At 39.9% G+C, this 11,323-nt stretch overlaps 2 protein-coding genes across 5 annotated transcripts; both read right to left on the bottom strand.

Annotated features, from left to right (window-relative positions):
• On the bottom strand, nucleotides 1–5,584 carry LOC115691618 (uncharacterized). 3 transcript variants are annotated; one of them, XM_030618318.2, is made up of 9 exons: nucleotides 5,426–5,584; nucleotides 4,194–4,299; nucleotides 3,837–3,896; nucleotides 3,634–3,736; nucleotides 2,489–3,092; nucleotides 1,662–1,779; nucleotides 1,223–1,390; nucleotides 1,018–1,142; nucleotides 1–439 (listed from the first exon to the last, which is right to left on the bottom strand). In XM_030618318.2, exons 2-8 carry the CDS (start codon nucleotides 4,272–4,274, stop codon nucleotides 1,086–1,088), a joined length of 1,191 nt encoding a protein of 396 aa, XP_030474178.1. In that variant the 5' UTR covers nucleotides 4,275–4,299; nucleotides 5,426–5,584; the 3' UTR covers nucleotides 1–439; nucleotides 1,018–1,085. The 3 variants fall into 3 exon arrangements, with proteins under 3 accessions (XP_030474178.1, XP_056175392.1, XP_056175393.1); XM_056319417.1 differs by lacking the exon at nucleotides 5,426–5,584 and adding an exon at nucleotides 5,131–5,152; XM_056319418.1 differs by lacking the exons at nucleotides 1–439; nucleotides 1,018–1,142 and having other exon boundaries at nucleotides 1,219–1,420.
• A 1,128-nt stretch (nucleotides 5,585–6,712) lies between these two features.
• Nucleotides 6,713–9,410, bottom strand: LOC115691617 (zinc finger protein ZAT9-like). 2 transcript variants are annotated; one of them, XM_056319415.1, is made up of 2 exons: nucleotides 7,085–9,410; nucleotides 6,713–6,993 (listed from the first exon to the last, which is right to left on the bottom strand). In XM_056319415.1, exon 1 carries the CDS (start codon nucleotides 8,931–8,933, stop codon nucleotides 7,395–7,397), a length of 1,539 nt encoding a protein of 512 aa, XP_056175390.1. In that variant the 5' UTR covers nucleotides 8,934–9,410; the 3' UTR covers nucleotides 6,713–6,993; nucleotides 7,085–7,394. The 2 variants fall into 2 exon arrangements, with proteins under 2 accessions (XP_056175390.1, XP_056175391.1); XM_056319416.1 differs by having other exon boundaries at nucleotides 6,713–6,990.
• Nucleotides 9,411–11,323: the final 1,913 nt, after the last annotated feature.

Genomic DNA, 11,323 nt, shown 5'->3' with positions numbered 1-11,323 from the left:
TTCCAAAAGAATACCTTGTAATTGAAGACCAGTCAAAGCATTGTCCCACTCATTGCAATCTCAAAGGCTTACACACATTTTGCACGAGTACAGAAAACATGGCGCTTTGTAGAAGCGCGCAAAATGACATGCAACACCCGAACCCGATGGTTCCCTTATGGTAAACCCCGACCTCTCATGCGCACCATTCACCCAGTAATTAAGACCATCGGGATTCAAACAAACTCTTCGACGCCGTAGTATGTAAACCTGACCTCTGAGAATTTGCTTGAATCATGACGGTCCTACTCACCAGACAATGATGCACATCGGGAGGTCACGGCTTACCATGAGAAAACCAATGCTCCAAAGATTACAAGCAAGTTCCTCCTGGTTGTAGCTTTCTTCTTCATCTCCACAGAGAAAACTCATGATCTGGACAGGCCACGTCATATAATACCTAAGAAAAATTTGTATCAGATTATGCACTAAACAATCACGAGTAACAATTTAATGATTGATTTTTGTCAACAAACATTCACAGACGAACCAAAAATGATGGGAGTATCCAGTTTCAATTGATCAAAGAAATGAGAGGCTACAATTTCATTGTTAACCACCTGGGTTTCACTTTGACTACTCTCGCATCGATTTGGGTCATAGACAAAGGCCACATTTGTATTTTAATTGATTAAAATGCACCCATTGTGACCCCCAAAACTTAGGAAAAGCATAAAACATATGCATTAAGCTTGAATAATATAAACCGCATCTCTTGGAGATACTGGTTCTCTAACAGTAATACAACACAAAGCAATAGCTATAGTACAATAGATTGGTTGCACTACACACAAATGCAGTACTTACACAAGACTAGAAACAAGGTCTGAGCAAGTTAGTTAGCTGAGCCAAAGATGAGCATGTGCATATTCTTGACAGTTGAGTCGGTAAGGAGAAAAGAGGAGGCATGCATCTTCTACAACAGTCACGAACTAAAATCATTGTAGAGAATCATTTAGGGTCTTTCAGAGGACAAACCTTTCTTTCAACTATTATCGTCAAGCAACTAGCTTCCATATTCCTGATTAGAGTCTTCTATTTACTGCTCACTGGATGTTGGAGATGCTCAAGGTAGTAGATGATCTTCCCTGTTCTTTTTGAACCTAGAAAATTTGAAATTAAACTCTTCATTCCATGTAAGTTGCCGGAGAAATTAAATATTAATAAAAACCAGCATCGGTACCTGTGCTTCTAACTCAGCTATCCTTTGAAGTGACGCTTGTTCGATACTAGCACGGCGCTTGCGTTCTTCTTCAAGTAAACCAGTAATTTGGTACCTTAGTTCGGCCATCTCTTGAGCCATGTCCTCTGCCTCATCCTTTGCCTTCAACTTTTCCTCCCTCAATTCTTCCTATCAACAAATGGCACATCAAGTTTCTACCTGAAAACTAAACAATTAATGAAGAGAATTTCTCTAAAACAATATTGACAATTAGGTCAATCGTCTTTTAGAGTGAAAATGTTTTGACAAGGATATGATGATTGATGACACAATGCTACAATTGCCTCTGAATGTTTTCTCGTGCATCTTAAGTTGTGGCCTCAATGTTCTCGACACATAAATTTTATGTGAGAGGAATTCAGGAACAACGTAAAACTTATGTCTGTGTTGATGCTCATACCTTAAGCCGCTTCACGAGAAGTTCATATTCAAGTATCTGGAGGGACATCTTCTTCATCTTTTCTTTTGTTACTGCATCTGGAGCATTTATTTCGGAGAGAAGTTGAACAAAGGTTTCCCTGCAATAAGTTTCAGAATTAACCCTATTTGAGTAATCTACTTTGACTTTTGACTTTTTGTAAATATCGCGGTGTTCACGCTTTGACATTTATTAAACAGGAAATACTTACCTTTTTCCTGACTGTATAATTTTTTCATAATTTTCGCGAACTTAAATTATTTTCCCAATTTTCATATGTTGCAGGAAAAATCATAAGTAAATGTGGAAGTATCGAGGAGTTGCACCAAAAACAAGTTGACGACATTGAGTGCCACCAACTTCAACAAATGAAAGCATGAAGCAAGAGAGAACACTTAAACAATATGACAATGCAATAAGGTTACCGAACCATCTCAGTAAGATGATGACGAGGTTCAGCAAACTCCGGTGACCATCTTCTTTTTTTTTTGGTCGAACTGGTGACCATCTTAACCACACAAAATTATGATTAAATGTGGCGGTATGTCAACATCACATCATATAAATTAATATATCGATACAATGAAAGTATGATGTTTAAAATGTTTGGTGACGGGTAATAAGTAAAAATTGACATACAATGGAGACCACCTTTGGAATACCCTACTTCCATTCAAAATGACTTGTTATTGCTTACATATGTCAAAATGCAGATCAAAGTGACTTCCAGAACGATGAAACAAAGGTTTCAACCAGAGAATAGAGCAAAAGCAGATATTAGAATGTAGAAGTTGTTATCCGCCACATACCCCATGTCCCTCTGAAAAGTGAGGTCACACCCATTTTCTCCCTTGAAGAAATGAAGTTTTGACCTTTTGTTGTCATCCAGCAGTTCTTCAAAATATTCTTCGATCTTTCGACAGAACTCTCGCACATTTGTTTCAGATAAATCAAGCTTCTCCCTCAATTCTTTATTTTCCTTTTCTAAACAATCCACAACTCCCTTTGCGCCCTTGAACTGAACCTCAACCTCTTCCATCAACCTGCTTATCCTTTCCTTTTCTTGTGTCACTTCATCCTGACCTTTCTTAGCTTCAAAATAGTTCTCCTCCAAGGCCATTAAATCAAGCTTCATACTCTCTATTTCACATTGTGACTCTAATCCTGCAGAAGAAATAGACTCCTCTAGCTTCTCAATGCATAAAGTGGATCTAATAAGTTCCACTTCTTTTGTCTCTAGTTCCTGTATCAAGAACTCCCTCACTGAATCAGACCTCCTCAGTTCTTCACTCAATATGCCAACCTTCTGTTCTAAGGTTTCCATGTCCTCTAATTTCAATTCTAGCATGAGCACCTGCTCTTCGAGCAATTTTACCTCAGCAGTCCTCATACCTATCTGATCCTGCAGATAGTCTGTGGTGATTATGTCAAATCTTATAATTCATTCATCAAACCTCAAGGAAATAGATAAATTAAACAATATCTAAGAGTGAGACAAAAATTATCACGTCGTGATCACAGTTAACTGGTCACATAAAGCAGTCAAGTTGCGTGATACCAAGGGGATCAAATAATAAAAGAACTTTCTCTGTATGTATATAATCCAACTGCAACTTGAATGGACCCCTGGACAAAGAACTTGCAAGCAATGGAACCAGACTTATTCTTCCAAAAACTGCAAAATCAACTTCAGCATGCAAAATAGCTTATTGTGACGAGTTTACGAAACGACTGACATATCACATGCATTAACAGAACAGCAAACCTCAAGGGGCCGATAATTTTTATAACTCAAGGTATGTGGAGATGTTAGCTTGTACCCAATTATAGACAGCACATGCATAAAAGGCGTCATATGGTACTGGACACAAACAAAGGACAAGCCTCACAAACAAGGATAAGCGAGGACAATGACAATGGGACGTCGAAAAAGAAATTCGATAAGAATCATTACCAATCTCTTGAGAGCAGTTCATCAACTCTTTTTCCAACTGTCGGATGTACTTCTCATCTTTTGCACGAGCATCAGACAAGGAATTTACGTGATGTTCTAGTTTCTGCAAGAACAACCACCTTAAATTGTATAACGATCTTAACATTTGACTTAACCAAGAAGAATCATATCTTTTAACCAGTAAAATCGGTGCCATATACTACCTTGATTAGTTCAAAGCTTCGAGATTGTGATTCTCTTAACATATCCCTTTCTTTTCCAAGCTGCATGGAGATTGACGATGACTTCAGTAGTCAACAACAAAATAATCAACTCCATCGATTATCTGATTACTTGAAAACTATCATTTCAAGGACAGTTCAACTCTCCTGAGCATTTAGCCAAATAGCAGTTCTTAAGAAATAATTATGTTGCTTATGCATACAAAGCACCTCAGTGAATAACCACACACACCCTACAAATGCATGACATTAATCTCGACTTAAAATTTTCCGAAATAAAAGCATGTTTTCATATAAGCTAAAAAAGAGTATTTGAAAATCCAAAGGGACGGCAATAACCTCTCTACATCTTGTGCCAATTTCTAGGAGTTCCCCAGCATCAAAAGAATTATCACTCTCGCTCATGGTTCCACCTGACATTTATGTCTGAAATGCCAATAAGGACCTGCAAGGAAAATTTGGTGAATTGATTCAAGTCATTTTAAAACTTTGATCTCGTGAAAGAACAATTTGACAAAAATAAGGGACTTGGCATAAAACATGAGTGGCATGTGCTCTGATGTTCAAAGAATTCTATAAAATGTTGCAGAGCAGAAAGAAAATGCTGAATGCTGAGAATTGATGATGTTCTATGTGATGCTTTCCAGTTTCGAGCTTCACATTGATACAACCAATACGGAAGTTTCTTTCCCCTAAAAACCTCGCACAAAAAGTTACACGGGTGTGCCGCTGCTACCATGGCACTTAAAGTTACCAATATACTTTTGCTTCACCCAGGTACCTTGAACCTGCACTTGCTTCATCCAAACTTCTCAAACTTCTGCCCCTAATAATAATCGGTTTTCTCTTAAGTAAACTATTATACAGCATGAACTCATGGAAGCAAGTATCCGTGGGGCACAGATTCTAAATTCACCACAATATTTCCAATCTGCACTTTTATTTACTTCCTTATTCCACAGAAAATTTGACAGTGCCCCCAGACATATAACTTCATGCGAAGAAATCCTATATCCATCGAAAGAGACTTTACCTCTCCATATCTCCATATCGACTCTGGTAAATTTAAAAAAAGAAAGGGGTCATGTTTCCCTCCAACCACCCTTATGACCCGTGGGTTACAACCGTGGACAACTCATGACTCGCCAATCAGAAGATAGATTGAAGGAACATATAGCATCATTTATAAGCAGTCCCCAAAAAGCATGTCGATTAATCTCCAACTTCCACAGAATGAGGTAAAAAAAAAAGGTACTTTTCTATGCAGCATGACCACCTGTGCTGAACCGAATGCATTTCTCGCGTTTCGCGTTCAGAGAAACTGAAGGGAGGGACCTTTTGCACTAAAACTAACGAAAAGACGATACCCTCGTCAGGAAACACACACCCCCATTGCAAGAACAGACAAATACCCAGAAATCGTTAAGCTCTTTCCCAAACGAAGTCGCCCGAATCCCGCAAAGAAAACCCGCACCCAAATCGTTCTTGACGCCCGTAGCAACGCCGCCTTATTCATTTTCCCCACGAATTCCTACACAGAGAGAGAGAGAGAGAGAGAGAGAGAGAGAGACCTTGAAAGGGTTTCTTCAGGATGGAAACGTCGACCGGACCCTGTCAATCGAAGGCTTGATGATCAAGGAGGGATGCGACAGGAGAGAGAGGCAGAGAGACAGAGAGAGAGAGAGCGCGCGCTTGCTTTGAAATCGAAAGGCGAATCGCTCCGAACCGATGAAGAAGACTCCTTGCGATTTCAGACAGTCTTGCCTGACGATGCGACAGCTTTCGCCTTTCTTTCTATGTTTTGGTCGCCAGCTCAGCCTCCGCTGCGTTTTCAAGCTGGCGGAAAACTTGGGCTCGGGACGGGCCGAAGTAACACCTACCAGCGCGTGCATTTGGGCCGGCCGCTGATTAACGGGCCCATAGTTCGGCCACCCGGGCCCATGCTCGGCCCAATTTTGTTAGGAAAAATAACACAAATGGTCTCCGAACTTTGGCCCAATGTATAATATGATTCCTGAACTTTTAATCTGTTCAATGCAGTCCCTAAATTTTAACCCAATGTGCAATATCGTCCCTGAACTTTTAAATTGTTCACTGTGGTTCTTGGACTTCTGATATATGTTCAATTTAATCCCTGGATTATATGGAAAATGTTCAATGTTGTCCTTAAACTTGAATTAATGGAATGACAACATTGAACAGTTCCATATAGTTTGGGAACTAAATTGAACATGTACCAAAATTATAGGGACCACATTGAACAATTTAAATATTTAAGGACGACATTGCACATTGGGCTAAAGTTTATGGACCACATTGAACATATTAAAAGTTCGTGGATCATTTATGTCATTATATCACTTTGTTAAGCCATTATAATCTTGACTTACCGAGTAATGTTTTCTTTACCTTCGAAGATTAATGACATGTTACTTGAAATGAAACTTGCCGATATTTGAAAGAATTAATTTGTTGTTTTATTGTGATTTCTATTTTTTTTTGGGTTTGGTATCGCGTTTCATCGACATCAATTATCATCACATGATGATGATCAACCTCGCACCTCGAAAAATCACGTTTTTATTGACGCCTGGCGTGATCGAATTGGAGCGAAAGCAAAATCGTTGCCCACTTTTGTAACTTTGATCATTCAAAAGATTGCCGACGAATTAATTAGCACGACTCTCGTAATCAATAAAAGACGAGCAAACATAGCTCCTTTTCATCAGGTCATGATCAGTTGAGTCCGTTTTTCCTCTGTAGGTGAAGGCAAACCGCACTGTAAAGCATACCATATACTTCGTATACATTCACGGGTGCGCACGCGTGCACGCTTTATAGACCAAGTCCAAGTGCACACCCTCTCTAAGATAAAGCATGTGTTGACATGGCTTAGTATATATATTCTAAACTCCATAATTAAATGAATAGGAAGTGAGATGGGCTGTCATGTTTTGATGGTAGGTGACAGAGCAACCACCTTGAGCTCACCTGACATGGTTCTTGGTCCTTCTTCCCCCCAGTTACAATATTGGCTTTTTGCATCTCATGACTCAACCTCAACAATTTCAGCACCTCATTCATGTCTATTTGATGCCAAGAAAGAATAATCGCTTTAAGCAATCAATGATATGCTCTGCTGTTAATTAATAGTCAATTAATCTTAGTCCAACTGCACTAAAACAATTAGAGAATTCACTCAATACATTTCAGTAGCGTCACTGATTTACCTTGCTCACTTCACAAGCTCTGAAACGTTAGTGGAAGAGAGTTCACAGAAACTTCTTAGAAGTTGACAGAAACTTAAAAATATTATCAACCTTGAGGGTGGCCTAGTTTGAGGGCCAGTGAATTAGTATCAAAATCTGAAGGGAAAACTTTAGAATCTGTAAGGAGGAGGAAAGGAAAAAATCAATGAAATGATGTCCAGAGAATCTGTGATTTCTTGGATCTTCAGCTCCGAAAAAAATGAAAAGAAAAGAAAACAGAAACAAAGAAGTCTTGGATCTTCAAAACCATACCAGACCAGTGTGAGTGAGCTCAGTTAGAGACGAGACCAATCAGGGCTTCAGGGTTGCAGTTTCTCTCCAACCACCATGGAGTGAAGTCAACATGTCCTCTCTCTTCTTCATCAAGAGGAGCAGGAAGATTGAGATCCAAGAATTCCCGAATCTTTGGGATTGGATTCCGAATGCTGGAGATGGGTTCTTCCTTTCTTGTCCTGGGTTCGCGTAGTAAGTGAGATCTTTTGTGACCACCCAAAGCTTGCCCTGATAGAAAGACCTTAAAGCAAATTGGGCACTCATGCTCCTTACTCTTGATCTTCAAGTCATTTCTGAACACGACTGCCTTGTCGAGATTGGAAGTGCTCTCGGGTTTGCGCAATTTCAAGGGCTTCATATCCACTGTTTGATCAGGAGAGATCGTGGTTTCGATGCTATTGTCATTGCTCTCGATTTCTGACGCGAGGGAAGGCATTGCTTTCTTGTGACTAGCTCTATGACCACCTAGAGCTTGGTAAGAGTGAAATGTCTTGTTGCAACTAGTACACTGGAATCTGCTTCTCTTGACAGGACTATGCAAAATTTCGGAGTTTGAAATATCGGCATCCCATTTTTTCAGGAGATTTACTTTCAATTCTGGATCATATGAACTGATCAACTTCCTCTTGCTTGAATCAGTCTTGCCTAACTGATGACCGGCATGATCGGCCACAGCTTCCTCAATCCGATTCTTCCCTGAAATAATCTTTGAAAACTCCGATTGGGATGGGACTTCTTTCTTGAACTGCTTGCTGTCAGCCAACAGATTCATCTTGTCCCAATGCCCTGAATTTGCCAGATCACAAAAAAAATCGGCAATTCTACTATCAACTTGGGAATCATCAAATTCTGAAGTTCGTGTCTCTAAATTATTCTTTTCCTCGAGATCCTTCATTTTCATCTTCGCTTCCTTTTCGCATCCCCACAGAGAACTACTGATTTTCACATCCCTAGAGAGCATAATCAAGCACATGGCCACTTCCTCTTGCTCTTGCTGATCAATCTCAGAAGCAGAAGAGGAAGCAGTTGCAAACGACAAAGAAGAAGAATTAGTTGCAGCTGCACTTGCCACGAGTCTTTTTCTTCTTTCTGATCTCCTTCTCCTATTGAGAATCGTCGCTTCTTTGCCTTTGGATTGGCCATCTCTCGAAAGCTGCTTCTGGTCATAACCGTCTTGGCCTCCCAAGCTACCAGAAACTTTTTCTTTCTCTGAGTGGCGTTTCATGTGGCCGAACAAAGCCTTCCACGACTGGAACCCTTTGCCACATTCTCTGCAAAACCTCTCTTGGACCGAAACTGAAACAGAAGTCTCCTCACAAAAGTCTGCTCCTTTCCATGTCTTCTTTGGATTTTCCCTGAGCCCATAACCGGTATTCATCGACAAGAGCTTGCTTGTGTTGAGATTGAGATTCTCATCAGTCTCAACTAGTTCATTGTCGATCAGATGAGACCTCATGTGGCCCCCCAAGGATCTGCCACAGAGGAAGTTCTTGCTACATATCTTGCACACATGCTGTAATTCTTGATCTTCTTCCATTTTTTTTCTCTCACAAACCCAAATGAAATAAAGCACAGCAAGAACCAAACCAAGCTCAAATCTGAACACAGGATTTATTCTGATGATGCTCTATGCTGATGCAATTGCTCAAGAGCAAGAGTGAAGAAACAGAGCAACCCACCAAGCAAAGCAGAAAACCCAGACCAAGAATTTAAGAAAGGAGACAAAATCCGATCAAGATTTTGTCCCTTGAACTGCAAAAGTAGCACCCACCTCAGTAAGAAGAAGATCTGATCACCAAACTATGTAGGACCCAGTTATCAATATGAAGAACTCTGCTTTTCTGCCAAGTAGCTGCTTCTTGGGTTAGTTGAAATATCAAGAAAAGCGATGCATTGAGCAAACGAATGAATCTTTTGGGCACTTTGCTTGCTAATGATGGCGAACAAGCCAATGAAGAAATTTGGAAGCGAAGAGTGTTGGTTTAGTGTGAGAGTGCTCCGTCTCTCTCTCTCTCTCTCTCTCTCCCCAACTAAAGTGAGAGCACTGACTATTTTAAGACCGGGGAGGAGAAATCCATGCATGGAAGCAAAGATAAAGACGAGGAAAAGGGAGGATGGGGACACGTGTACCCAACTGAGACTCCCGCGCCAGCTTGGATCCGACGGCTGCGATTGGTCCACGGGACATCCCAATTTGCTGCAAAAGCTATGTCTGTCCCCAACTATTCTTTCCTTTGTCTTGCTACACACAACACTCAACACTAGTAAAAAAGCTTCCCACTCTCTCTCTCTCTCTCCGGCCGTTATTCTTGTTAGGATAGTCTTTTAGACCATTTGCTCAACTTGGCCAAGGAAATAGGATGTTTGATAAATTCTCCCAAGAGCTTGTCGGTCCAATGTGTTTAAGGAATGATCGGATGTGGTTCGATCGAGTGACTCCACTTATATTCAGGGGTTAATGATACAAATTATCCCTGAACTTTGGCTTAATGTATAATCTGGTCCTTGAACTTTAAATTTGTTCAAAGTAATTCCTAAACTTTGGCCTAATATGAATTGTCGTTCTCGAACTTTTAATTTGTTCAATATGATCTCTGGACTTTTTGTCATATTCAATATAATCCTTGGACTGTATGAAAATGTTCAATGTAGTCCTCCCATTAATTTAAGTTCAGGGACAATATTGAAAATTTTCATATAGTTTGGGGACTAAATTGAACATGTGCAAAAAATTCATGAACTATATTGAACAAATTAAAAGTCAAGGGATGATAATGCATATTGGGCTAAAGTTCATGCACCACATTGAACACATTTAAAGTTCAGGAGTCGCATTGTACATCGGATCAAAGTTCAGTGACAATTTGTGTCATTATCCCTATATCCAGTAATGAAATTATAGAAAATCTTAAAGTGCATTATGGGTGCTTTAGCGTGAACAGAAGCAAATTTTTCGAAAGGGAAATATTTGGAAGGAATTATACTTATATTTGGGATTGGCCACTGAATTGTTGATTGGGAGATCCGAGAAGGTTGTGTGCTTTACTTCAGATGCAACTTGTGGGTGGAATTTGATTTTTTTGAGCACAGGAAAAGACTAGGAGACCCAACAATGGGTACAGTACAAGCTTATACAGACAAAAGCATTGCTGAAGAGAGTTTGAAAAAGTGATAAACAGAATATTTATTCACTTGCTAAGCATCTTCTTCACCAAATCTTATGCTGCACCATGTATAGTAAAGATCAAAGCAGTGAGAAGCCAAGCTTTTCGGATGCCGTAGTGGAGTATTGCAATGTCGCTTTCTTCTAATCAACAAGGCTAACTAGAGAGCTCACAATCGATGACTGTGCCGGCCAGGCTCAGCCGGCTTCTGTTGGATAAACCTCGGCATGATTGTCTCGTTAGAAGATGATAATCACAAACTTCCGGCGAAATGGATCCAGCTTTCTTGTGCCCCCTTTTTGGCCGGCGCTTAGTAAACTGTTTGGCTGTCATCGGATTGCATACCCTTAATTTAATCCGTTTGTTTGTTTATGTGATGGCTAAGAAAATTAGTCAATTCATCTTGCTTCTTGTTTTGGCTTTCAATAATATTGTGCTAAACAAGATTCTTGTTTCCAAATTTAGTTTGTGATGCACAAAATAACTCCATGTAAACAGACATTGGTCACATCTCGTTAGCTCTCATCTACTTTTCTGATAGTTTAAAAAGGAATAACTTGACAAGGAGTTGGTGCATTGTACAGGTTGTGGTTTGGACAGTGAAGATTTGGAAAAGAATCATGCAGTACAAGAACCAAAACTCATGGGTCAACCCTTATATATTACAATTTAAAAAGGTAATACCATTTGCGCGATTATCTTACCCGATCCAAATTCACTGCAAAGTGGCTGCAGAGAATGGTGATCCGACTTCTATTCCAAT

This window comes from Syzygium oleosum, unplaced genomic scaffold (assembly GCF_021117445.2).
Source record: "Syzygium oleosum isolate NSW1041296 unplaced genomic scaffold, Sole_v2.1 Sole_v2.17, whole genome shotgun sequence".
Classification (NCBI taxonomy): domain Eukaryota; kingdom Viridiplantae; phylum Streptophyta; class Magnoliopsida; order Myrtales; family Myrtaceae; genus Syzygium; species Syzygium oleosum.
The sequence above is the reverse complement of the archived record's forward strand: the minus strand, read 5'-3'. Positions and strand labels throughout refer to the sequence as shown.